The sequence below is a fragment of the Mirounga angustirostris genome, unplaced genomic scaffold (assembly GCF_029215605.1).
Source record: "Mirounga angustirostris isolate CCGP_5_RB_7025 unplaced genomic scaffold, mMirAng1.0.hap1 SCAF_12, whole genome shotgun sequence".
Taxonomy (NCBI): Eukaryota; Metazoa; Chordata; class Mammalia; order Carnivora; family Phocidae; genus Mirounga; species Mirounga angustirostris.
The window spans coordinates 106,704,365-106,730,808 of NW_026991720.1; the positions used below are offsets into that span (position 1 = coordinate 106,704,365).

At 58.7% G+C, this 26,444-nt stretch overlaps 1 protein-coding gene across 1 annotated transcript; it reads left to right on the forward strand.

Moving 5' to 3' along the window:
- Window positions 1-1,837: 1,837 nt before the first annotated feature.
- On the forward strand, window positions 1,838-24,826 carry LOC135362141 (TBC1 domain family member 22A-like). The gene is made up of 4 exons (XM_064575581.1): window positions 1,838-2,186; window positions 18,090-18,146; window positions 19,138-19,477; window positions 24,655-24,826. The coding sequence occupies exons 1-3, from the start codon at window positions 2,125-2,127 to the stop codon at window positions 19,439-19,441; spliced, it is 423 nt and encodes a 140-aa protein (XP_064431651.1). The 5' UTR covers window positions 1,838-2,124; the 3' UTR covers window positions 19,442-19,477; window positions 24,655-24,826.
- Window positions 24,827-26,444: the final 1,618 nt, after the last annotated feature.

Sequence of the window (26,444 nt, forward strand, 5' to 3'; positions counted from 1 at the left end):
GCTGATTCTTGCAATGAGCCAGAAGAGCTGCACAGAACCCCTGAGGTCCCCAGTGATGTCCACAGGGGACCCGGAGGCTGTTAGGAGCCAGTCTCTGAGAGGCTTTCTGAGGCCTCGGGGCTGTATATTGGGAAGAGGTCCCTGGGGCCTTCCTGAGCTCCACTAGGAGACAATCCCAGGAGACTGCCTGAGGTTGTGTCAGGAGGGAGTCCCTGCGGATCCACTGAAACTTTATTGGAAGATCTCTGGAGTTTCCCTGAGGTCATGTAAGGACAGGATCCCGGAAGAGCTCATCAGGCTATGAACAAAGGAGCCCTGAGGATCTAGTGAGGGTTTGTTAGCTGGGGATCACCAAGGATCCATTAAGATCACACCAAAGAGAAGATTCCTGGAGTTTCTATGGTGACAAAAGGGGGTCCCTGGAGAGTTCCCGTGGTTGTCATTCATCCAACACACACTTGCAGAGGCAGAAGACCTAGGCCCCACTGAGCAGGATCTCACAAGCTACCTGTGGACACAGAGATCATAAAAACAGGTAAGTGTTGCAGGGTGGGCGCAAGGACCTGTGGAAAGGGCATAAAATTCGGTGTCCGCGAGGTGAGCGAGCCATTCTGCTCTCCCGGGAGGGGCAGCCTTTGGGGGTGGTGGGCATACGGCTGCCGTACTGCATGTAAAGAACCCGGCGCAGATCTTGCGTGCGGCAAGAACTCCATCAGTGCTACCCATCAGTAAGCGAGGGGCACGGGCACACTTACACATGCAGCCCGATTCTTGTCTCATGAGAGAACTGGCGGAGGTGCGTCCACGGACCGTCCTGCAGTCGGGAAAGGCCAGGACCTGGCTTCTCGGTCCGGGTCCGCGACCAAGAGAAATCCAGCGCCAGTCACGCACGTCACCCCACATCTTCGTTGGCTGCGTCGAGTTAAAAGAAGCAAACACCGAAACACCGAAAAATAACCTCAGCAGCTGTCATTTCACCACGTAACCAACGCAGACTCGCTCTTTTCAAAGATTTCATTCACTCGAGCGAGCTCTCGAGCGAGCGAGGGCACCAGCCGGGAAGGGGCAGGCGGAGGGGGAAGCAGAGTCTCCCCGCCGAGCGGGGGGCCCGACGCGGGGCTCGAGCCCAGGGCCCTGGGGTCACGACCCGAGTCCAAGGCAGACGGCGGGCCGACGGAGCCGCCCGGCGCCCCACCAGTGTAGACGGACTCTCCCTCCGCTCCGCTTCGTGCCGACTCTTCGAAAACCCTGCCGGGGGCTTCCTGCGCCGGGTTCCGCGACCCCCAGGCGCCCCCCCCCCCCGCTCCGCCGACCCCGCTGCCCCTCGCTGCCTCCGCGCGCCCCGGGCCCTCCCGCCGCCTCGCCCGGCGGCAGAGCACAGAGCCGGACGGGGCCCCAGCCAGCCGCCCGCACCGCAGCCACCACACCCCTCCCCGGCGTCGCCCTTGAATGCCGTCACGCCCGCGCCTTGCGTCCGGCGCGCCTGGGCGGAGGCGGGACTTCCGGGCGCGCGGAGGCGGGACTTCCGGGAGCAAGCGGAAGAGCCTCTGGGCTCTGGGGTCATGACCTGAGTCCAAGGCAGATGGCGGGCCGACTGAGCCGCCCGGCGCCCCACCAGTGTAGACGGACTCTCCCTCCGCTCCGCTTCGCGCCGACTCTTCGAAAACCCTGCCGGGGGCTTCCTGCGCCGGGTTCCGCGACCCCCAGGCGCCCCCCCGCCCCCCCCCCCCCCGCTCCGCCGACCCCGCTGCCCCTCGCTGCCTCCGCGCGCCCAGGACCCTCCCGCCGCCTCGCCCGGCAGCAGTGCACAGAGCCGGACGGGGGCCCCAGCCAGCCACCGACACACGGACCGCAGCCGCCCGCACCGCAGGCGCCACACCCCTCCCCGGCGTCGCCCTTCAATGCCGTCACGCCCGCGCCTTGCGTCCGGCGCGCCGGGGCGGAGGCGGGACTTCCGGGCGCGCGGAGGCGGGACTTCCGGGAGCAGGCGGAAGAGCCTCTGGGCGCTGGGCTCGGGCGTCCGGGGGCCGCTGAGGGGCCGCTCGGGGTGCAGGAGAGGGCCGCCGGGCCTGGCCGGCCGCGCTCGAGGTGTCGGGCCGCGGGCCTGAGGGAGGAGGAGGGGCCATGGCCGGCGACGGGGCCCGGAAGCGGTTCTGGAGGCGCAGCAACGGCGAAGTCCCGGGCAGGTGGGTGTGACGGGGAGGCCGGGTCGGGGTCAGGGCTCGGAGGTCGGGCGGGCGCGTGGGCCCGCGGGGCTGCGGGTGGAGTCGGGGGTCTGGGGAGGGCTGCTGGGGACGAGAGCGACGTTGGGGGGCCGGGGGGCTCGAGCGCAGGGTCTGGGCGGTGACGGGGGCTGCGCGCAGACCGAGGCTTGAAGGGAGGAGGAGCAGCTGGTCGCGAGGCTTCCCGAGGCCGCAGGCTCTCCTCGGTGACACTCCTAGGCAGGCTCTCCTCGGTGACATCCCGGGCGCCCTGGGAAGCCGAAGGGGACCGACTCGGGTCGCGCTGCGAAGGGTTCGGGGAGTGCGGACCTGGCCCGCTGGCCGCGCGGGCTGCGCTTGCCGGGCGATCGCCTCTCCGGGGGGCGCGGCGGTGGGACCCCCTTGAATGGCCTTTTGTCCCTCCCGCGCTCGGCTGCGCTTGCCGGGCGATCTCCTCTCCGGGGGCGCGGCGGTGGGACCCTCTTGAATGGCCTTCTTGTCCCTCCCGCGCTCGGCTGCGCTTGCCGGGCGATCTCCTCTCCGGGGGGCGCGGCGGTGGGACCCCCTTGAATGGCCTTCTTGTCCCTCCCGCGCTCGGCTGCGCTTGCCGGGCGATCGCCTCTCCGGGGGGCGCGGCGGTGGGACCCCCTTGAATGGCCTTTTGTCCCTCCCGCGCTCGGCTGCGCTTGCCGGGCGATCGCCTCTCCGGGGGGCGCGGCGGTGGGACTCCCTTGAATGGCCTTCTTGTCCCTCCCGCGCTCGGCTGCGTTTGGCCTCGAGCTCGAGGACTCGCTCCGGTGGATTTGAGCCTCCCTGTGAATTTCCACGTACCCCACCTTCCGGCCGCAAAACCAACTCCTTTCTTGAGTCCGCAGCAGGAAGCGAATTAAGAAAAAGAAATTAAACAAAAAATGAAGTGCGTGCAATGACCCGGGTGCACCCTGGAAGCTGTTCGGCTCCAAAGTCCTGATCAGCGTGCGGCTGATCCCCGGCCCGCGCCCCGGGGAAGGTGAAGACAGTGCGTGGACAGTGCCTGGCGAACTTAGATTAGAGAGAAACGGATGTCAAGATTACTTTTTCTTTTTTAAAGATTTTATTTATGTATTTGAGAGAGAAAGAGAGAGCACATGAGAGGGGGGAGGGCCAGAGGGAGAAGCAGACCCCCCGCCGAGCAGGGAGCCCGATGCAGGACTCGATCCCGGGACTCCAGGATCGTGACCCGAGCCGAAGGCAGTCGCCCAACCAACTGAGCCACCCAGGCGCCCCATGATTTTATTTATTTAAGAGAGAGAGAGCATGAGAAGGGGGAGGGTCAGAGGGAGAAGCAGACTCCCTGCCGAGCAGGGAGCCCGATGCGGGACTCGATCCCGGGACTCCAGGATCATGACCTGAGCCGAAGGCAGTCGCTTAACCGACTGAGCCACCCAGGCGCCCTGCCATCATCTTTTAAATTATGGAGTCTTACCAAAGAAACTGTGTCACTGGTGTATCTCTAGTAGGTGATTTGGCCAGGGTCTCACACTGCATGAGAGGTGGTCTTGCCAGTAGCCCCCCCTCCTCTATTCATGCTGGTCCTTAGGTTGTCTATTTGGCTGGGGCTTTCTTAGAAACTTCTGGATGAAGCAGGATGTGTGATGTGGTGGAAGCACCTCTGACTTGGTTCTGTGGTCTGGGTTTCAGCCTTTTTTTTTCTATTAATCTCTGTGTGACTTTCACCAGGTCATGTCACCCCTGGGGCCATCAGTTTCTGCCAGTGTAACCTGCTGAAGCTGGATGAGACCTAAGTGGCTGAGATCTCCAGGCACATATTTGTTCGGTCTGGTCCGATTCTCTTTGATGAGCACGAGAGAGGGCCTCTTGGAGGAGCTTTGAGAGTTTGAAAATTCATTCATTCAGTAGATATTTGTTTAACCAACTCTTGGTGCCAGTAACAGTTCCAGGGGCTAGAGATACACCAGTGAACAAAACAGCTCAGAACCAATGCTGTCTCAGAGCTTACTGCGGAGCTGGAGGGGCAGAGAAGAGAGACCATGACTAAGTTAAGAAGAGAGTTACCCCTGAGAAGGTGGGAACTGTTATCCTGTTACTGAAACCTAAAGCAGAGAATTGGGATTGGGAGGCGTGTGGAGTGGGGAGGGTTTCCCGGTGATAAGGTGGCCAGAGAAGGTCTCACAGAGGAGGTAACATTTGAGCAGGACTCACAGGAGGGGAGCGAACAGGCCCCCTGGGTGGCTGGGAGGACAGTGGTCTGGGCAGAGGGCCAGTGGAAAGCCCCCGGTTGGGAGCGACAGCGGTGTGCTCGAGAAGAGCGGGGGGCCTGGTGACTGGAGCCAAGGGAGGAGGGGGAGAGTCCTGGGGCACGAGGTCCGGAAGCTGGTGGGGGCAGGCCTCGTGGTCACAGTGGAAAGACGTGGGCTTTCTGTCTCTTATTCTGATGGGGGAGCGCTTTGGAGGGTCTTGGCAGAGGTGTGGCAGGATCCCTTTGGCCTCTGGGTGGATGGCAGGATAGGGGCTGGGAGGGAAGGACGGACGCAGGGAGACCAGTTCGGAGGCTGTGGTGAACGTCCGGGTGAGAGAGGACGGTGGTGTTGCAAGAATCAGAGGGCGGGTGGTGGGGATCAGGACGTGTTCAGTCTGTGACTCTCTGGGGCTGGTTCTCTCTTGGGCCAGCGACCCACTTGGCTCCGAGGGGCGGCTGCCCTCTGCAGTTGTGGGTGGCACTCTTGCCACACTTAGCTGTCAGTGGCAGGACGAAGTCACCGCCCACCGCGGTGCGAGCGCAGACGGCCCTCCGGCGTGGGTCCGCCGGGGCCGCGAGCGCTGTGCACAGGAGGCCGTGCGGGCGGTGGGGCCTGTGGAGGGCGACCTTTGTGAGCGGGATGGAGGCAGGAAGGGCCCAGACTGAATCGGCAAGGCTGTGGGTGCTTGGGGTGGAGCTGGAGGAGAAGACAGCTCACGGTGTTGTGGCTCCGACAGCTTTCAGCTTCCAGCGGCCACAGCCCGAGGAGTCTCCGAGCCGGTGAGACATCAGCTCCACCGTCACTGTAACAGGCCGCCATCACTCATCAGCTGAGGGGAGGACTTGTTGGGGGGACAGTTCATTCGTTCAGAACGCATTCTGTGTGCCAGGTCCCGTGCTGAATGCTGAGCCAAGAGATGTGGCTCTCAGAGGCTGCTGGGGTGAGGGAGACGGTAAGCACATTGGTATGTTCTTCGAAGGTCATCATTGGGGGCGTTGGCAGAAGCACAGGACCCTGCGTCAATGGAAGGCCATGCCCTTCCAGAAGAGGTCATGCCTGACCTGAGACCTGTAGGTGGAGAGGGAGCCAGCCCACAGAGATGCACAGATGCGGAGATGCAGGGTGGGCGTCAGAGCACTCCTGGCAGGGGAAGGGTGCTGCGGGGACCCTGGGGCTGGGGAGGAGGACGGCAGGAGGGGAGCCTTGTGAGAAGAGGGGTGGGAGGCGGGCAGGGCTCGGAAGGCCATAGAAAAGGGCCGCAACGAAGCACTGAAGGGTGGCGATCACCAGGGTTCTGGCCGGAGGGATGGGGCGTGGTTGCAGAATGATGAACCCCAAAGATGTCTGCATCCTTATCCCTGGAACCTGGAACCAGACCACATGGCCAAAGAGTGGAAGGTGCAGATCTGCTGACCCTGAGGTGGTACCTTTTCCTGGGTGGCCTGGTGGGTCCAGTAGAATGGAGTGAGCGCTTAAAAGTGGTCAGAATCAACAGCAGATGGACGCTTGTCTTGTCGCTGGCTCTGAAAGTGGAGGCGGGGGCCATGAGCCGGGGGGTGCGGTGGCCTCCAGCATTTGGAGTGACCTTCTGCTTGCAGCCGGCGGGAACCTCGGTCCTACAACCGCAGGGAACTGGATTCTGCCAACAGCCTGCATGAGCAGGACGTGGACTCTCCCCAGAGCGTCCAGAAATGAGTGCAGTGGCCAACACCTACACTTTAGTCCCGTGAGAACTGCCTTGGACTCTGACCTCCAGACTTTAAGATAATAAGTGCGTTTCAGGCTGTGTGTGGAGGACCGTTAGAGCAGCCACAGAAAAACCCTGAAGTGGGAGGAGGAAGGTTGGAGGAATGTGCGGGAGGGATGTTGGATGGGAAGGGTTGTGGGTCCGGGTGAGAGAGGTCCGCACCTGACCCTGCAGAGTCTTGCCCTTGAATGTGGACAGGGCACCTGCTTCCGTCTTCCCGGGTGGGCTGGCCCCTCACCGCCCACCTCTGCAAAGTGCATTTAGTCCCGAAGGACTGGAACAGCACTGGGAGGGCTCTTCCTCATGTCTCCTTGGGTCCAGGAACCAGGTGGAGGCCCTGCCTCTTTTTCCGGAAGCTCGGATCTGCTGCCCTGACCAGCTTGCTCTTGTGTTTTCAGAAACCTGTTTGTTTCCTTGCTTGTATTTTTGAAGTGGCTGTTTGGACGGAGTGCCTTTTTATTCCTCTCTTCCCGTGTTGCGAGGAGCCCGGGAGTCTCTCGGGTGGGTCTTTGTGTCCTGTGCGAGCGGGTCTCTCTGGGCTCCGTCTGTAAGTGGAGTTGGTCTTACTGTGCCAGCGCCTTGGAAGCACCGGGGGTGGGGGTGGGGGTGGTTTGCTATGCACACAGTTCCTCTTGCTTGTTTGTTTCTTGGTGGTCCTGTTTGATGTTACTAAATGCCTTTTTAGCTGGTCTGGAAACATTTTGAAAGATGAACTTGATGTGAATCATGTTTTTTCTCTTTTACACATTTGTCTAATGTAGCAAGTCTAGACTCTTATGGGTTAATCTTAAGTGAGGACAGAAATGATTAAAATAAATAAATCCCTGATGATTTTGATTAAATTTTTTTTTTTTAAACTGAGAGCAGGGGCAAGTATTCCATTCCCCGAGGGCTGTGAAGACATGGTCGGAGGTCATGGGTGGGAACGAGTCAAAGTGCCCTGGGAGCCTACGTCTGTTTCTCTGTTCCCCAGACTGCCCTGGGCCAGCCCTGCCTGCGTGCAGCACGGAGGAGGACGGTGGAGCAGTGACCGGGGCCAGTATGGGACACCCGCCCCGCCCCGGCCTCTCCAGCAGCTCTGTCTCTAACCGCTCCTCAGCTTCCTGGTGCTCAGACGTGTGCAGTTTGGAGTCTGGCCCTGCAGGCCCTTCAGGGTGCAGCACGGGTCCGCCAGGGGGGTCCTGCAGACAGCCGGGTGTCGGGATGGCCCTGTGCCGGGCCCTGGGAGCGCAGACAATGCCGAGCGAGGCTGCGGACAGACGTCCTGGGGCAGGGTTTTGTGCCACACCCCGGACGAGGCACCGTGGGCCTTGTTGTGACACTGTACGCTCGAGACTGCTTCTCTCCTGCCGGGGTCCTGACACGCGCCGCGCCGTCGGCCCTCCCTACGGCCGGGGGTTTGCAGACCCGGAAGCCTCGGCTGTGGGTGGGTGGCAGAGCTGGCTCCCACTGCTGGCCCCTGGGCTCGGCCCTCGCCCGGCTCCTCTGGCCTGGGGGTCAGGAACGCAGTTCTCGTGCGCTCGGATTTGCACAGCGTGGGGGTTCTTCAGGAGGAGAGGAACAGCTTCTTCTAATTTCACCCTGATATTCCCTACACAGGCCAGAGGCGGAGGGGTTGGGAGGCCCAGAGGGAATGGGGCAGCCTGGGTTCTTCCCGTCTGTGGGGCCCTGGGCTTGGGGGACTTTCATTTTGAGTATCCCTAGTCTTTGTGTTCCCCCATTCTGAAATGCTGTTTCCTCTTTTCTGGGGGTTACCATGGCAATTCCAGCCTGAGTGCTGAGGGTCACAGAGGTAGGTGCCCGTGGTCGTCAGTGGTTAGAACAGTGTGGACCGCCTGCAGTCACGTGAATTAAGGGTTGCAGATGCTGTTGCTGGGGCTCGCACAGCCGGCCGGGGAGCCCGCGCACCAGGCCCTGTGGCAGCCCTGCCCGAGTGTGATCCCGTCTGCCCAGTCGGTGCTGCCGAGCTTGCGTCTGTCCCAGGCCCGCGGCTCCTAAGCGAGTGAGCCGCCTCTGAGCCCAGGCATGCTAGTTCAGGGCAGAGCTGGACACTTCTGGGTCCCCGACGGCATTAGCTCTGTTCCCTGGGGACCCTCCTGGGTGTTCTTGCCCGTCCTGGCATCCATCCTCTGGGGGTCTGGAGTTCGCCGGCGCTGGTGTGTGCCCACTGCCCCGGCTGGCATGTCTGTCGCCTGCTGTCTTCCTTCTCACACAGCCTCTGCACTTGAGCTTGGCCATGCTGCTCGTGGCCAGCCCCCTCGGTACGCTTCTCAAATGTGCCGTGGAGCAGCTCTGCACCTGTTCCCGCGTATACCTTGCTCCAGTTTTGAAAGGACCCTTCTTTCAGTGAACCTTTGTATTCAACTAAAAGAATAAGGCTTGCTGGCTCTAAGGCTTATGCCCAGGGGAGACAAACAGCGCTTAATTCCTGTCTTCTGGATGAGCTCCTGATCCTTCACGGAAAGCCCTCCGCAGGGTGACTGGGAATGTCACGGGGCACTGGGCATGATGTGTGTGGAGAGCAGGGCAAAGGGCAGGGTCTTGGAAAGGGGACGGGTCCCTCGGCGCCACTGTGAACATTGGAGGCAGGGGGCAGTCCGTTTGAGGGTGTTGATACACGGGGTTCTCTAGTTTTTCCAGTGAACTTGTTTGCAGGGGGTGAGGCCAGCCAGTTGGTGGGACGATGTGTTGGGCTGTCGGCGTGGGGATCTAAAGGGGGCCTCTGGCCACGCTGCTTTCAGAATTCAGGCCGGCTCTGGGAGGAGAAAAGCATTTTCCTCCTCCTGTCGGGGGCGCTGGGCAGTTTGATGGGGTGGGGAAGGAGCACATAGGCCTGTCTCCGCCGACGGTAGCCATCTGCCGGGCCGTCTGCCGGGCGAGCTGGTAGTGCCTCGGGTCGGGCCGCCGTGGCATGGCTCTGGGCCCCGTTTTGTTTTCTCTTTAGGATTGTGCTCTTTCTTGGATTAGTTTTCTGTTCCCAAACCACTCACTAGAGCTGTGTGGCATTTTATTTCCAGACCAAATGTGGATTCAGAGACCGGCCTCATTTTCAGTGGCTCAGTTGGGATGGGTCAGGCCAGGGAAATGCAGGAGCTGATCAGAGGGTGCTCTCCTGTTGGGTTCTGAGAGAGTGTGCTCTGTCCTGTGGAACTTAACTCCTTCACGTGTAAAAGGCTCAATCATTCAAATATTTGTATAACGAAGAAGCATTAAATGTCTCAAGCATTTATTGGATGCCTTCTGTGTGCACAACAGGCCCTAAAGTTTGCTGGCCTGGGCCCCTGCAGGGCAGTCTGGGGGGTGCTCCCAGTTCCTGGGGCAGCGTGGGCGAGGGACGGGAGATGCTGGTGGAGGAGGGTGGGGGTGACCTCAAACTGGACCTTGAAGGACCGTCCGTTCCTATAGGTCCGTACTTGGTTGTGGGGGTGTTCTGTAGACAGGGCCCGGGGCTGGCCTGTGTGGCAGCCGAGTGGCTGCATGAAGGCCCGGCCGAGGAAAAGGTGAGCAGGAGAGAAGAGCGTGGCTAGCAGGGACCTGACCGAGGGGGCTGGGCGTTCAGACGGGGTGGGCTGGAGGCCAGCGCTGGCCCCAAGCGGGGGTGTTGGTGTGGGGATGGGCGGGAGAGGAACAGGGAAGGTTCCAGTTGTTCCCCAAGGGCGACAGGAAGACCTTGCAGACTTTGAGCTGGGGAGTGAAGCTGTCCCCTGACTGGCAGAGCCGAGACCAGAACCAGAGGCAGCCGCGTGGGACAGTGACAGAGGGGAGGGTGGAGCTGTGGGAAGTGGTTCAGGGTTTAGGAGGACGTGGAGATTGGCTGAATGCGGGTGGCCTGCTTCAGGGAGGAGGGGAGGGGGGCCCTTGGGCTCCTGGATTGCCATTCATGGAGATTAGGTCATGGAGGGAGTTGGTGACCTGGGCAGGAGGAGAGACCGAGCCCCGATCCAGGGTGGTGGGGATAGCAGGTGGGTTTTGACGCCACAGACGTTGGCGGCCCAGGAGGGCCAGGAGCTGCTGGTGGCAGAGGGGCGTGAGGGGGTGCAGGAGGCAGGGTGCGCTCGTTAGTCTTCTGCCTGACCCGTGGGGGTTGTCCCGGGGCTGGACACTGTGAGAAGTGGGCATGAGGTGTGGCAACTGGGGCAGAGCTGACTTCTGTAGTGGACCCGATAATGTGAGGAGGGGAGCGTGTGGCTGAGTTGCCAGTGGTGCCCCAGAGGCAGCGGTTTGAGAACCCTTTACCTAGAGACGGTCAGGAGCATCAGGAAAGAGCGTGGTTTCCCGTAAAGTGGGAAGAAGGCAGGGCTGGGGCCTCGGCTGTGGGGTGTGGAGGTCAGGAATGTGCAGAACAGTCTGAGGAGCCCCTGGACAGGCCGGCAGGAAAGGGGGTGCGGTGGCATGGGGGGATGGAGAGCAAGGTCGGGAGGGCTGGACGAGGTGCGTCTGGAGGCCAGACGAGGGCAGGAGGATTGAGGGAAGGTGGGATTTGGGGGTGGCTGGCCACCACGCTATACACTTTCCCTGCTGATTCCAAAGCCTCCTTTCTTCCTACTCATCGTATCTTCTGTTTTCCATAATACACACCCATCACTTTTGTCTGGGTGGAGGTCTCGTGGACGTAGAACATTGTATGAGTTTTGGGCGACAGTGTAATGATTTGATACGTGTATATCTTGTGAGATGATCACCACAGCCTGTCCTTAACCTCCACCACCACACAAGGTTCAGATTGCTTTTCTTCTGGTGAGAACTTGTGAGGTCTTCTCTGTCAGCTGTGGTCAAGTCTGCGACACCGTGTTACTAACTGTAGTCACCGTGCTGCCCACATCACTTCCCCAGGACTTATTTAAGTTTGTGCCTCCTGCCCACCTTCACCCTTTTGCCTGACTCCCCCCACATCAGACAGCCACCAGCCTGTCCCCTGTATCTGTGAGTTCACACGTTCCTCTTCTCATGTGGAGGAGCACTTTTTTGTAAACATGCTCATTTCCAAGATCTATTCCAAGAGACTGTCCATGGAGCAACCTGCTGACCGACTCAACAGCTGCCCGAGTCTCTGCTGGGTTCTGGGGGCCCCAAGGAGCATGGCAGGAGACAAATCCTGTCCCTTTCACGGGGAGCTCTGGCCCCGTGGGGGCACTGGACGGCCAAGAGTGTGTGGGCCAGGCTGAGCGGCAATGCCGGGTGGGGTGGCGCGGGTGTCATTGCTGGGACAGCTCGAGAGGTGCTCCGGTCTGGGTCCGTGGGGCCACGTGTGCCTGCAGCTGGCTCCGCGGGGGCCGAGAGCTCCAGACTCTGCTGTGGGTGGAGGGACGATGGAATTGTTTGCTGTGGTGATAATGGTGTTTCACACATTTTCCTCTGAAGCCCTCTAAAGTTAATTTCCTTGGAAAACTTACTTCTTCTGAATATTTTATAAACCTGGGGAACATTGCTGTGTGTTAGAGCGAGCCTAATGGTAAATCAGTCGCTAATTGAGTTCATATTTCAGAAAAGCATGTTGAGCGCAGAGGGGGCGCAGCATGGTTTGTGAGCCCGGCCGGGGAGGCTGGTGGCTGGGGAGGTGGTGGCCGCAGCGGGGGCTCCCGACCTGCCCACTGATGCCCCGCGCCCGAGCTGCGGGCGAGCACTTCATCCTAAATGCCGGCATAGGTTCTTGGTTTCCTTTTAGGTGCTTAGGACACTTCTTTTCCGTACTTTCCCTTCCTCTCACGCTTCACTGTCTCAGGGCTGAAAGCAGCCCTGCTACTCCAGCCTTTCACTGAGGAACAGAGAGCCATCCTGGTCCCTGGCTCGTCAGTTTTGTTGCCACGCCAGGGCCTTGGTGGTGGGGTGTCCTAGTTAGACCAGAGACATGTTTGCCAGGACACGCGGGAGAGAATCGCCCTCTTGCTTCTCCCGCTGCTCTGCTCACCTGTGTTCAGATGATCGCCTGCCATCGTGGGAGCCGGGGGCGGGCAGGGGTTGTCCCTGTGTCCCTGGCTCCCTGGCGTCTCTCCAGCTCCGGTGCCGCTGCCTGCAGCAGGTGCTCAGCCAGTGTCTGCCGAATGAAGGGTGCTCTCCAAGGGGGACCAGGCTTGAGCACTTGGCCATCCACAAGTGGGCACTCAGACAGCCTTAGATTCTGGTTTTTATTATACTTTCCCTGCCCGAGTTGTAAAGGTGGTGGAGCAGAGTCCTGAGGAGCCAGCGGTGATTGTTCAGGGGTCCCCGTCTCTCTTCTGTGGGCCTCCCCCAGCTGACCCGTGTCTCCAGCCTGTCCTCACCTGTGACCTCCTCTGCCTGGGGGCGCCCCTCGCTCCCACCTCCTGCTTGTGGTGAATCTCAGCTTTACTGTCTCTGTCGCCTGCCTTCCCCTTCCTGGTGGGGGCGTTGCAGGGGTGACTCCCTGTGCCTCATGCAGGAGGGGTGTGCTCTGTTGAGAACTCAGGGGCTATTGTCGGGGGGTCCTCTTCCGGGCGCCATCCTGGGGGGCATCTCTCCACCTGCCTGTCCCTGGGCTGCCCTGTGGGGTACAGTCCTTGGTCTGGGCGCCTCCCTCTCAGCTGGATGGGAACCTCTGTGGGGCCAAGGGTTGGGTCCATGACTCATCGTGAGTTCTCGTGCATTTGTTCTTCCATCTGAGAGTCCTTCCCGGCCACCCAGTTGTGTGGTCGCTAACGCTATACACTACGTATACTATATACAGGATGGAGACCCGCCCGCCCAGATTATGTAGCTGTGGTCCCCACTGTTGGCCTGCTGATAACCAATGAATCCTTCTGAAGTTTCATGGTCTTAGTTCAGGGGTGATATCATGTCTGTCATTTTCACTTGAAGCTACTAAAATGTTTTGTTCTGGGCTGGTGGCATTAGGGACTTCTGTCATTCGGGGCTGCAGAGGTAGACTCGGACCTGTTTAAAGGCCAGCCGGGTGGCTGGTGCAGAAGGGCTGCCTTGCTCCAGCCTTCGCCCCCCGCGGCACAGCGGCCTTCCCGGACACCCGGTCAGGGAGGAGACCCTCCTGCTTCTTCCGCCTCTCCCCGTCCCTCCCTCCCTCCCTCCCCCTTTCCTCCCTTCCTTTCAGCATCTTTGTGGAGACGTCATTTACCTGTCCTCTATTTCACTCACTTAAAGTGTACAGTTCAGTGTTTTTAGTCTGTGGAGTTGGACGATCATCACCATAGTCAATTTTAGAGCATTTGCCTCACCAGCCGTGACTCCCCAGTCCCTCCTCCCCAGCCCCTGGCTGCCACTCATCTGCTTTCTGTTTCTGTAGACTTGCTTATTCTGGACATGTGCTTATTCATGTGTGTGGGATCATATGAATGTGGTCTTCGTGACTGGTTCCTTTCGCTGCGCGTGATGTTTCCAGGCTTCATCCACGTGGGAGCGGCTGTCAGCCCTTCATTCCTTGTTGGAAGCTGACGGTATATTCCGGCGTGTGCCTGGTCACCCACCGATGGGCCTCGGGACTGTTTGCGCACTTTTGCTCTTCGGAGTTGAAGCCGTTGCATCCTCTTCCCGGCCCCAGAGTCCCCTCCACCCCCAGCCCTCCGCTCCCATCCTGTTCTCCGTTTGTTTTCATCACCATCATGAGCTGGGAGTTTTGACCACCATGTATGTATCCGACACGGTAGATAGTTTCATTTTCTCGTTTTAAAAACATTTTATAGATGACATCATACTGTGCATATTCAAGTTACTCTTCAGTGGTAGGCTTGTAAGTTCCCCGATCTTGGTTCTTGTAGTTCCTTCGTTTTTATTGTAGTTAGTATTCCATTATAGGTGTATGTTCCAGTTTGTTTATTTGTTACTCAGTTGATAATGGACAAAGGGATAATGTGAATTCATTCTTCAGTTGATGATGGATAAAAGTTTTTCTTAATTTTTTTTTTCTTTTTAGCGTTAGTGACATCGCTGAACCTGCCTCCTGCGTCCTTACACAAGGGGTTTTCATGGCGTGTGCCTAGAAGTGGCATTATGTCGTGTGTATCTGCTTTTTGTGAGGAATCACTGGGGTCCTCTTTAAAGCAATGAGTTACTGTGGTGTTTTTAAGCAGTACAATTCATTAAAAAGTTTATTGGTGAACATATTTTTTAAAGAAAGATTTCATGATGTGCTACTTATTCTTTTAAAATGGCTTTAGCTGAAGCCTGTTTTTCTTTTTGGCTATGCAAGACCAGATAAAAATGCAATTTTAATAAGATAAAATGAGATGCCTTTTAGTCTGAGCTTGAACTTTGCTGGAACATTTTCTGCTCAATAAACACAAGTGGTGTGCCCATGAAGAATTAATGCACTGGCGCTTTCCTGGGAGGCAAGGGGCCTGCAGCGTGTGGTAACACTGCAAGACCCATGGAAATGCCTTGCACATAGAGGGCAGAGGCCCACTGCCTGCTGGTTTTGAGCCCTATTCGTGTACTGAGACATAAGGGAAGGGTGCAAGCCAGCAAGGTAGGTGCATAGTACCGGTGAATGCTGTCTGTAGGTCACTTGGCGGTAGTCAAGCTGCTGCCATTTATGGCTGTCTCATTTCTTACACGTTCTTATTCCCATTTCCGAGACGAGGAAGCTAAAGCCTAGAGCAATTACCCAGGCCCTTTGGTTCTTAAAACAGGAAACCTACCAAGGTCGGGGAAGCCTCCAAGAGATTTCTGGAAAGGGACCACGACAGAGGGGTTGTGCATGACCTCCGTGGGCTGATACTCTTTCTTTCCAACAACAACAACAAACCCCCAAACCCTCCTGGATTCTGTGGGTCAGACTGGTCTCTTTTCCATGGTGTCACTGGGAAGGTTCAGAGGCTGGGAGGGAAATCAGAAGAAGGCTGGTGACTCACGCCTGTCGAGGTTGATGCCGGCCATCATCAGCTGGGACACCCCCTGGAAGCTGTGGTTCTAGTGCTTACATGTGGGCTTCTTCAAAGCCTGGTGCCTGGGTTCCAAGAGAGAACCCAAGAGAACCAGGTGGAAACTGTGCTGCCTTTAAAAGCTTACATCTTCATTGAGACTCACATATAATAATAGTTCACCCATTAAAATTCACGTACAACACCATTCCCTCATTTAAGGGGTGAAAGTCAGTGGTACTGCGGTGTATCCGTCGCCACAGTCAACGTTAGAATATGTTTGTCCCCTCAGGAAGAAGCCCTGTAGTCTTCTGCTGTCACCCCAGTCTCCCATCCTCCACCCCAGGCAACCACTAGTCTCCCTTCTGTCTCCCTTCTAGACATTTCATGTCAGTGAGATCATAGAATAGGTTTTTTTTTTAAAGATTTTTATTTATTTGACAGAGAGGGAGTGTTAGAGCAGGAACAAGCAGGGGGAGTGGGAGAGGGAGAAGCAGGCCTCCCTCGGAGCAGGGAGCCCGATGTGGGGCTCGATCCCAGGACCCCGGGATCAGGACCTGAGCCGAAGGCAGACGCCCAATGGCTGAGCCACCCCGGCGCCCCAGAATAGGTGTTTTTTCATGACTGGCTTCCCACGCGTAGCGTGATGGTTTCAAGGTTCTTCCGTGTTACAGCGTGAGCTAGCACTTTATTTTTTAGCTGATGACTATTTCACTGAATAATATTCCAGTTTACCATGTTTTTGTTGTCCAAGAACATTATAAACGCCAATTCATTTTTTTTTTTTTATTTTTGTAGGTAAACTTAAAGGTTCGTGCGAGTTTGGAGTCCAGTGTGCTTGTCTTTGCCTGCCTCATACTCCTCACAACCCCGTCGCAACGTGGGGGCTATCGAATGTACGTTAAATTTTGCTGAAACATTTTAGGATATAAAAGGGAACATTTTCTGTAATTAAAATGTTGTGTCACAGGCACAGACATGGAGGAATGAATGGAAAACTGAAAAAATGCCCCAGCATAGAGTAATCTCCTGCGTATTGAAGACAGTGTCCGCAAACCAGTAGGGAATAGGATAGGTTTTTAACCAATGTCATTGGAGCAGTGGATTATTTTTTAAAAAAGTTTTCTACAGGCGCCTGGGTGGCTCAATCCTTAAGCGTCTGCCTTCGGCTCAGGTCATGGTCCCAGGGTCCTGGGATCGAGCCCCACATCGGGCTCCCTGCTCGGCGGGGAGCCTCCTTCTCCCACTCCCACTCCCACTGCTTGTGTTCCTGCTATCGCTCTCTCTCTCTCTGTCAAAAGAAAAAAATGTTTTCTACAGTCTGTAGCAAAATAAAATAAATTCTAGGTGACTCAATACTCAAGGGTAAAAAATAAAACCACACAAGTGTGGAACTAGGACACAGTTGGAGATTTATGCCATCTCAGTAAGTCGGCTGGGCTGAATGTTCGTGCGCTCCCAAAACTCACAGGAAGCCCTACCCACCAGACTGAGTGTGTTAGGAGGTGGGGGTTTTGAGGGGGTGAGGAGGTCCTGAGGCTGGACTCCCCCAGGGTGGGATTAGAGCCTTTATAAAAGAGACCCCAGAGACCTTCCCTGCCTCTTCCGCTGGGTGGGGACGCAGCAGAAGGCACCAGCTGAGGCCCTCACCAGATACCAAATCTGCCAGCACCTTGATCTTGGACGTCCAGCCTCCAGAACTGTGGGGAATAAATGTCTTTGTTTATAAGCTGCCACATGCGTGGTATTTTTGTTATAGCAGCCGGGATGGACTAAGACAGTTGGGGGTGGGCCTTTTTAAGTAGAGTCCTCAAAGGAGAGCCCCGTGTAACGCATAAAAGTGAGGTTGACTTAACCACAGAGACCTTTAAGCTTCCATAAGCCAAGAGGATGGCTTTGTCACCTGTCTGTCACCATTCTGTTCTCTTTTGGTTTTCTGCTGCTGCTGTAACAAATCAGCATAACCCTATTGGCTTATAATACACACTTGCTGTCTTATAGTTCTGGTGCTGGGCTAAGATGAAGGTGTTGGCAGGGCTGCAGTGCCCCCGAGACCCGTGCTCTTTCTCATCTTCCTGCCGTGCCCGCGTTCTCGGGTGGTTGATATCTCCTGCTCATTTCTCATGGTGGCATGAGGCTGGGGAACCTCTAGGCCTCACATGTGTGTTCCAGGCAGATGAGGAAGGGCCCACACTGCTGGTGACTGAGCTGCGCTGGGTCACAGGGCCTCCCCTGGCTGGACGCCCCCGCCGAGGAAGGGGTGCGGGTGCAGCCACTCAGTGGACCGCCCTGGTGTCTGCCACGGGGGCTGTTTTGTTTCCATCTGTTTTCCAAGTTTACTCTGATGAACAGAAGACTTTATTTTTAAATTTAATTTTTATCTTTTTTAAAAAGATTTTACTTAATTAGAGAGGGAGAGAGAGAGAGAGAGAGGGCACGAGTGGGGGAGCAGCAGTGGGAGAGGGAGAAGCAGGCTTCCCGCGGAGCAGGGAGCCCGATGTGGGGCTCGATCCCAGGACCCTGGGATCATGACCTGACCTGAAGGCAGACGCTTAACCGACTGAGCCCCCCGGGCGCCCCCAGAAAACTTTTATAATAAAATCATTAAGTCTTTATAAAACACATTTATCTTCTTTTTGTGATTCTGCATTCTGTTTTTGACGAAATGGCAGCAGATGGGAATTTCCAGACGGGCATTTCAGCATTAGTTCGTAGTCCTGCCGCTGGCACACGGTCCGGGAGCAGAGGCTGCTGGAACTGGGCGATGCTGAGTGGCTCCCAGCTCCCAGCAGCCTCGTCGGCAGCGGCGCCTGAGGCCCTGCCGATGCGGTCAGGGCTGCGGCTCCCTGGGCTGAGGCCCATTTGCCCGGCAGGCTGAATGCCCCGTTGTGTGTGTGGCGTGGACCTGTGTGGCGCCATTCATCCCTTCCAGACGGGCCCTCGGGACCCGTGGCAGCTGAGGGAGAGTTGCTGCTCAGGCGTGTAGGTTACTGGGAACTGGTCCTTTTCCCGAGTTAGTGTGGGCTCTTGAGGAAGCCGGAGAGAAGCTAATCGGTTTTCCTTTCTTTTTAAACAGCATCCAGCATGTGTACGGCGCCCAGCACCCCCCCTTCGACCCACTGTTACACGGCACGTAAATGAGGCCTGTGGTCATGCTGCATCACGCACGCGCCTGGGCGTCCTGGTGACCCGCCGGCCTCCTCGGGGTCCTGAGGGGAGCAGCGTGGTCTTCCCTCGAGCAGACACGCGTCAGGGCCTCGCACGACTGGTCCTCCGGACAAGGGCAGAGGAGGAAGCCCAGCCCAAAGTGGAGGAGAGCACGAAGCTGGCACCCCCTTAGCTGACGGGAGGGCCTGGCCCCGGGCCTGTTCTCGGTGGTCAGCTCACTTCCCTTGCCCTCCACTGCACGCTCTGCCCCTGTGTCTGGCTCCTCCACCAGAGCCACGCAGGGGGCTGATGTGACCCCCCGCCCGTGCTGGCGGGTGTCACTGGGCCCCCCGCGGGGCCTCTTGCTCTAGTGGTGCTGTGTCGTGTCTGCACGCCGAAAGACAGCCGCTCCTGCCCCCGCCGCCCCCACTGCTGCCTTAGGAGGTTTGCGGGCACTGGCCCGGGTGAGGTTTGGGGACTCCCTGTGAATGCCGTGACTGCGGTGCTGGGGTTCCTCCTGAGTGGCTTCTGTCACTGAGCAGAGACTGCTCAGCGGTACTGCCCCTCGAGAGCCTCTCCTTCCTGCCCCCGAATCCTAGGAGTCCTCTTCTGTTTTTTTTTTTTAGGATTATTTATTTGAGAAAGAGAGCGAGAGCACAAGAGTGGGGGGTTAGGGAGGGGGGCGAGGGAGAAGCAGACGCCCCACCGAGCAGGCAGTCCGATGTGGGGCTCGATCCCAGGACCCCGGGATCACAACCTGAGCCGAAGGCAGACATTTAACCGACTGAGCCCCCTGGGTGCCCCAGGAGTCCTCTCTCGGATGCCTCTTTGGGTTGTGCTTGCTCTTCACCCTCAGCTCAGTTGACACTGGAAGCTTGAATGTGCACCTTTCATCCATGGGCTCCTTTCTGACCGGTCGTGGGGTGAGTCCGCTCCAGCCTCCGGGGGGACAGCTGAAGTCTGCCTTTGCTTTGCAGCTTGCTCAAGGGCGCGCCCAAGGCGCCCGCCACACCCGTGAAGGCCAAGAGCATCAGCACCTTCCCGGAGTTTGAGAGCAACACCAGCGACGCCTGGGATGCCGGCGAGGACAATGACGGGCTCCTGGCCGTGGCAGCCGAGAGCCTGAACACCGACGTGGTCATGGAGACGGCCCACCGCGTCCTGCGCAACCACAGCCAGCGGCAGGAGCGCCGCAAGCCGCAGGAGGCGCCGGGCCCCGAGCAGGAGCCACAGCCTTCGGCAGAGCCTCCTTCGGTCCCGAGCGGTGACCTCGGCTGGTGAAGTCCCTCAGCGAGAGCCACACATCCTGTCCTGCAGGTGGGCGGGGGCGCGAGGAGATGACGCGCAGTGCTGCGAGGGAGAGGGGCTGGAGGCCTCTCGGTGCGGGAGGTTAGCGGGCGTTCCGTCCTCTTTGCCACAGGAGCTCGTGCCCTTGGAAGACCTTGGGGTTGTGATCCACGTGCCCACAGGCCTTCCCAGGCAGGAGAAGCCGTAGACTTTTCTTTGTGTCCCCAGCTGAGTGCTTCTCTCCTCCGGGTGGAGGGTGTGCTGTGTGGCTTTCGTGGCCTGGCTGTGAGAGGCCCACAGTGAGCACCAGGCCCCAGGGGACTGTGTCTCCCTTCTAAGTGTGCCCCGGTTGTCCCAGGGGGACATTTCCAGCTCAGGGGCCAGGCCAACTGCACATTCAGAGGCTGCACCTCCTCCGGCAGCTTCCAATGACACCCCCTCCCCCGCCGGGACACCTGCACGTGGCTCAGAGTCTGTAGGGGGCAGAGTCTGGGGTGTGGAATGACTGCCTCCAGGTCATACACTCAAGGATGCGATCAGCGCATGTCTCGTACCCCGTGCCTGGTGCTCAGTAGCCTTTCTGGAGACGGCTCTCAGTAGCTTTGCTTTTTGTTTTTGGGGGTGTCTATGATGTAAAACAACACAGTGTTTGATGAGCCTCTGTGATGGGCCAGACTCTTAGGGCTTGGGGTGCCCCCAGGAAGTCCCTGGCCTGGAGTGTGTGTTCTGGTGAGGGGGACAAGCACTGACCTACACGTTGGGTCAGTAAGGAGGCCTGGAGCGTGCGGGGAGGAGACAAGCGCCCTGGGTCGAGACAGAGGTGGGAGGTGGTGACAGCAGCCTGGACCTGGGGCGTAATCTTCAGTCAGAGCATCCAGATGCCCTACTGAGAAGGTGACACGTGAGCATCAGTGAGGTGAGGCAGTGAGGCGTGGGGAGCTGGTGGCAGAGGGGCCGGCCTGCACCGCGGCGGACTCACGGCCTCCCTCTCCCAGGGTCTCTGGGGGTCAGGGGGACTGCCCCTTGTTTACAGAGGAGAGAAGAGGGCATCGGGCAGCCTCAGCTTGCCCTGCTGGGACCACGGAGCTGGCGTTCATCCCCCTGTCTAGTTTTCAGAAACCCTTCCCGGGAGCTGACTAATGTTTGGAACATCACACGTCTTCGTGGGTGAGAACGCTGTGAATTAGTTCCTTTGACCAGTTTTCATATTGGAATCTGAACTGTTTTTCTCCAAAATAGGCTGAACTTCAAAGTATTTGAGTTTAAAAATGAAAATCTGTTTAGGGCTTCTGCGAGTGGGTCGGGGTTCCCCGAGACTGACGCATCCTATGCCGATTACCGCCTGCGCGCCCCGGCCGGGCAGTGCCCTCAGCCTGGGTGCCTGTTCAAGTTGGCAGGTGCCCCGGATTCCTCTGCCCTCTGCTGTGCCCCACGCCTCTGGGGCCTGGGTAGAGCCTCTGTGACACCTGCCATCTGAGCAGTTGCTGGGGGGCGGGCCTCAGCACCCGTAGAGGTGGGGGCCCATCTCGGCTGAGCGGGCAGGCTCCTGTTCTCTCAGGCCGTGGGGCTGCTGCGAAGAGCACCACAGGCCGATGGTGCATGAGCAGCAGAAAGTTAGGTCTCCTCGTTCTGGAGGCCGGAAGTCAGGTCAGGCGGCCAACACGGTTGGGTCCTGGCTCTCTTCGGGGCGCAGACAGCTGCCTTCTCACAGTATCCCAACATGGGGGAGACTAGAGAGGGGAAACGGGCTGTCTCGTGACTCCTCAGGAGCACCGATCCCATCAGGGGACCCCACCCTCCTGACTTCCTCTAAACCTGAGGCCCTTCTTCCTAACACCGTCCCGTCTGGGGAAGGACTTGCGCATACGGACTTTGGGGCCTCACGGCATTCAGCCCATGGCCAGGTATGCAGTTGGGCTGCATCCTGCCAGGGTGGGGAGCCTTGGGGTGGCCTCCTCCTGTAAAAGCCAGGTGAAGGATACCCCAAGCGGCTCATGCTGGGGAAGGGGCCGATTACTGTGTTTGCCTTCTGCCTCCACCCGCTTGCGCATCAACCATCTTTCCTTTGCTTTCTGAGCAGGCTTTTTGTGAGCAGTTCATTTCATGATAGCAGCTAGTGTTTGTCCATCGCTTACTGTGGGGCAGAGACTGTGTCGGGCCCTCGTCATGAACAGATCCCTCTGACTTTGCAGCCAGTCTAGGAGAGAGCTTACGGGGGAGGTATAGGGAGGTCACGTGGCTCGCCCAGCATGCTGAGCGGTGGGGTAGGGTTCAAGTCCAGGGCGTCTGAGGCCAGGGCCTGCTGCTAGCTGCTGACCTCCCCACAGAGAGCAGGGCCTCTTCGCTGGTGATGCCGCCCCCAGGGGACATGAGGTCCTGTGTTAGGACCTTTCCTGTTAACATCTGGGGCAGGGAGTGTGTGCTCCTGGCATGAAGTGGGCAGAGACCAGGGTGCCTGGCCCCCAGGGGACTCTCTGGCCCGACCGTGCACAGTGCCAAGGGGGAGAGGGCCGCTCTGGAGCCCAAGGTGGCCTCTCAGGGAGCCGACCCCACGGGTGGCTGGCAGTGGTGCGCAGAACTCGTGGGCCTGTGTTCAGTTCCCTTGGTGGGCTGTTAGTCGTGGGGCTGGCTTACTCGGTGTTGGCGCTAAGACGACCACGTCAGCCCTCATTCTTACTGGGCTGGGCCCGGCGCAAATGTGTTGACTGGCAGGCAGTCTAGTGGGGAAACACAAGGATCTGAGTCTTTCACCTCCCTGGGTGGAATGGAGCCTTGGAGTGATGGACAGGACCCAGAAGCACCCAGGGGTAGAAGTCCCAGTTCAGTCTTGTTGAGGAGGGCCAGGACGTGTCAGGGAAGGCTTCACGGAGGAGGTGATGTCTCTAAGGTTACCCGTAGGGTGAGGCTCCAGGCTTAGGAGGTGGGGCCATCCCAGCCGAGGGGAGGTGCCGGGTGGGCTGGGCTGGCTGACTGCACACCTCATCTACGTGGTTTGCAAGTTCCCCCAAGGCAGGGACCATGTCCCATTACCTTTGTTTCCCTTTGGGGTCCTGTGTCATTACGTGAATGTTGCTGAGCTAAACTGAGGTGTCTTCAGGGCCTGGTGACCGCGGGCTCTCCCCTCCTCCATGTTCTGCCCCACTCTTGTCCCTGCACCGGCCCCACAGCCCAGGGCCAGGCCAGGCCTCTGTTGAGGTGAGGGACCTGTGAGTGCCATTTCATGTGACTGTGCTCCTCGGAGCGGAGTTGTGTTTCTGGGGCCTGGACGCTGTGTTTCATGGGGCCCAGTGTGATCAGAGTGCTGCCTGCCCTTCCCACTGCCGGCATTGTGTCGGTGCCTGTCCCTTTATGGTGCGCCACCGTGGGAGCTCACGTCACCCCACGCAGCGTCCACAGGGCCTGCTGGCTGCCCTCGCCTTTGGCCCTCAGCCCTGGGTAGATGACAGCCTGAAAGTTCCGGGATGCTGCAGCAGGGGTCTCCGGCTGGCCTTCCCCGCGCCTCCTGCTTACCTTTCGACTGTCCTCACTTTCTTAATCAGCGTCTGAGGTATCTGTACCTTTGTATCTGAAGTCAGATGCCCTTTGCTTGGTCTAGGGTGCCGCTGGCGTAATGGGGAGCCTGCGCCTTTGGCTGCGAAGGGCTCAGTGGGCGTGGCTGGGGAGGACTGTCCATCGCTGATGGGGACTGAGATGCAAGTGGGTCCTGGGTGGACACTGGCTGCCCCGGAGGGGGACACTGATGTGTTTTCCACTTACAGTAGCAGGGAGACCTGCTGTTGACCTTCCTGCTTCCTCGGGGGGCAGGGGGCATCACTGTGCCTTGCAAACCCTGCCCGTCCCATCTTAGAGGGGGACCGGATGTGTGCTCTGCTCAGGACGACGTGGTCCTTACATGTCGGAGTAGATCACAGGGATGCTCTCTAAGATGGCGGAGAAGTAAAACTCAGCACGTTTGGTTCCGCGTTAGAACGAGGAATCCCTCCCCCCGCCCATCGTCTTTCCTGAGGAATCATGACGCACAGCAGAGTGGCAGATTCTGAGGGCGGGGAGGAGGGGGTCTGAGCATCACTGCCCTGGGCCTCCCGGAGGGCAGGCCGGTGGGGACACCTCCTCCAAGCGAGGGGTCAGCCCTGCGGAGGGGCTGGGACTTGCCCTCACCTCGACGCCCACCTCTCCAGGCTTTTCTGGAAGCTTAACTGGGCCAGACACTGCTCCTCTGTAGCCTGAGGGTTTCTGTGTGAAGCCTTTCCGGGCCGCGATTTTAGGGTAATGAGTCAGCTCTGCGGGAAGAAGGGGGTCGGTGGGAGTCTGAGAGCGGCGGCCAGGAGCCGGCATGTTTTGTTCACTTTGTTTGGTTCCCGCCCCATCTCCTGGAGTTGGTTTTTTCCTCTACTTTAAATTTCAGTTCTGGGAGATGTGACCATTCAAGGGTATTTAGACCTGGGGGTGTACAGCCTGGTGCTGCCTGTTCCTGTGGGCCCCTCGTTGGTCCCTGGTGGCTCTTTCTGAGTGGGTGTTGGGCCTTGGGCTCTTTTCTGTGGCTCTTCCTGGTCCGGGTTCCTGGATTTAACGCACGGTTTCACTTCGGCCCTGTGTGTCCCCGTCGGTGGGCCTTTGTGCGTGGTGGTAGGTGGTGCCCTGGGGCGGGGGGTGCTGGGCAGGCCTGCAACCTGCTGCCCCTCCCCTGCTTGCATGCGCTCTAGCTTCCTGTGCTTTCTCTTGGTGATGGTCCCTGCCCGCCTCCCTCATGGGGCTTGGGGAGATCCAAGGGGTGCAGTGCCTTTGTGGGCTTCATGCTCCTCCACGTGTGGCTCGGTGGCTTCCTTCTGTGCTCAGGCCCAGGTGAGCCCCACAGGCACCAGCAGATCCTTGGGTTGTGTCACCTGGGCAGGCCTGCTAGCAGTGGGGGAGCCGGGGGGGTCTGGAGTTTTCTGGTTGTCGTTTTGCTTTTGTGTGAGGCATGTCTGTTTTCCCAGGTAGTAACGCTCTACCAATAAGGCCAGTGGGCTTCTTGGGTGTTCACTAGTTTCACTTTATTGCCCCGGTCACGCGGGTCTGCACTGGCCGGTTAGGGGAGGAGGGGATGGCTGTGGCACGGTGGCGTTCCCGAAGGGCAGGTGGCGCGGGTGGGAGCCTTCTTACTGGGGAACAGGGCCGTGGGGGGGGTCCAGGAGGCCGTCCTCACCCCCTGCGCGCTCTCTCCGCAGATAGCGCCGGCGACACTGCTCCTCTGCAGCGGTCCCAGTCTCTCCCACACTCGGTGGCGGCCGCCGTGGGTGGCACGTCTGACCCCAGCGCCCTCAGCAGCTCAGCGTTAAGTGAACGAGAGGCCTCCCGGCTCGACAAGTTCAAGCAGCTCCTTGCCGGCCCGAACACAGACCTCGGTGAGTCCCCCGCTGGCGGAGGGCACGTGCACCTGCGCCCCCACGTGTGGTTTACTTTGTCAGAGGGCGATGTGTTTGTGCCGTCCTGCGCGAGTCACAGAGATGAGCCGTTTGTCCTTGAGGTTTACTTCAGCTGTGTGTTGGTCATGGGCTTCCGGGGCCATTGATCTGGTATTTTCTGTTCTGTTCTATTTTTTAATGCTCCGATTGAACTCCTTTGGCTTCTTGGGGCTGAACTGGTTTGCTCCACAGGACTGGCCAGCTTGGTGTCCCTGCTTTTCAGAGTCTTCGTGGGGACACAGAGCTGGTGACCGGGGTCCTGAGTGCTGCTGACTTTACACCTTCCTTGGTGTAAAGTGTGGGATAGGCCGTGAACACCCCGGGAGCCCAGGCGGGGCTGGGGTGGGCGGGCCAGCAGGGGGCCGTACAGTCAGCAGTGTGGTTCTCAGGGGTCACCATGGCCGCGGGGCCGCTCTGCCACCAGGCTCTGAGGCGGGTGCTCGCCTCCAAGTCCATTTGCTGGGCTTCCCCTCGAAGCCGCGTCCTTTCCTCGGTACGTCTCATCTTTGCGGAGTGCCACGCTGCATCGGGCATCTTGCTGGCTGCGGGGGCTCTCCGGAAGGTGGGATGTGGCCGCGGTCACGAGATCACGCATGGTGGAGGGTGGGTGCCAGGGTGGCACGGAGGGCTGGCGCGCCTCGGCAGCAGTGCCCCGCTCCGCCAGCAGGTGGCGCGTGAGGCACACGGCTGGGCTGCCCAGCAGGGAGGCGGGCGGAGGCGGAGCGAGCATGGAGCTGAAGGATAGGCCGCGTCCCTGAGGATGCTGCTCCCCTTGTGGGTGCAGAAGGGTTCCTTCCCGCGAGTTTCTGCGTTTTCATTTTCCTGATTGATTTGCTCACGCACACGTAAGACAGTCACGCGGCACCAGAGGATGTGCGGTAAAAACGTGCCGCTCTCCTCTTCCCCAGGCCTGCTTTCCCTCCTTCGCGTGATTCCAGGTGTCTTCTTCCAGGGACAGGAAGGGAGGCCTCTCGTTCTCTTAACGCTGAGCTGCTGAGGGCGCTGGGGTCAGATCACGCACATGACGATGCACGTGACGTCTTAAACCTTTTATTTTGGTGTAATTTCAAATGTAGAAGAAAGTTGCAAGAACGGGTTAGGGTTAGGGTAGGTGACCCTGTGACCCATGCAGCCCCACAGTCAGCATGTTGGGGCCAGGAACACTCCCCCTGTGCTGAGCTCCCGGGCAAACCCTGCAGGTCCCCTCCCCTGGCTGACCCCCTGAAGGTTCTGTCCCCACCTGCCATGAGTTGGAAGTCCCCACAACCTCCTCTTCAGGTTTGGATAATCTGCTCCAGTGGCTCATGGAATTCAGAGAAACATGTGTGATTCTTGGGCAGCCATGAATCTCAGCTTCTTCATGATGGGGGGCAGCCCAGCAGCTGAGTGACCATGCAGGGCTGCCTCTGCTTTTATTTCATTTTTTTATCAGAAAAGCAAGGGCAGTTGCCTCAAAGCGTGGGAGAGGAGGACAAAGGGATGGCAAGTATCCTGAAGTGGTAAAGCAGTCCTGCACCATCCCCTAGGGGCAGGCACTCAGGGAGGCAGTCATG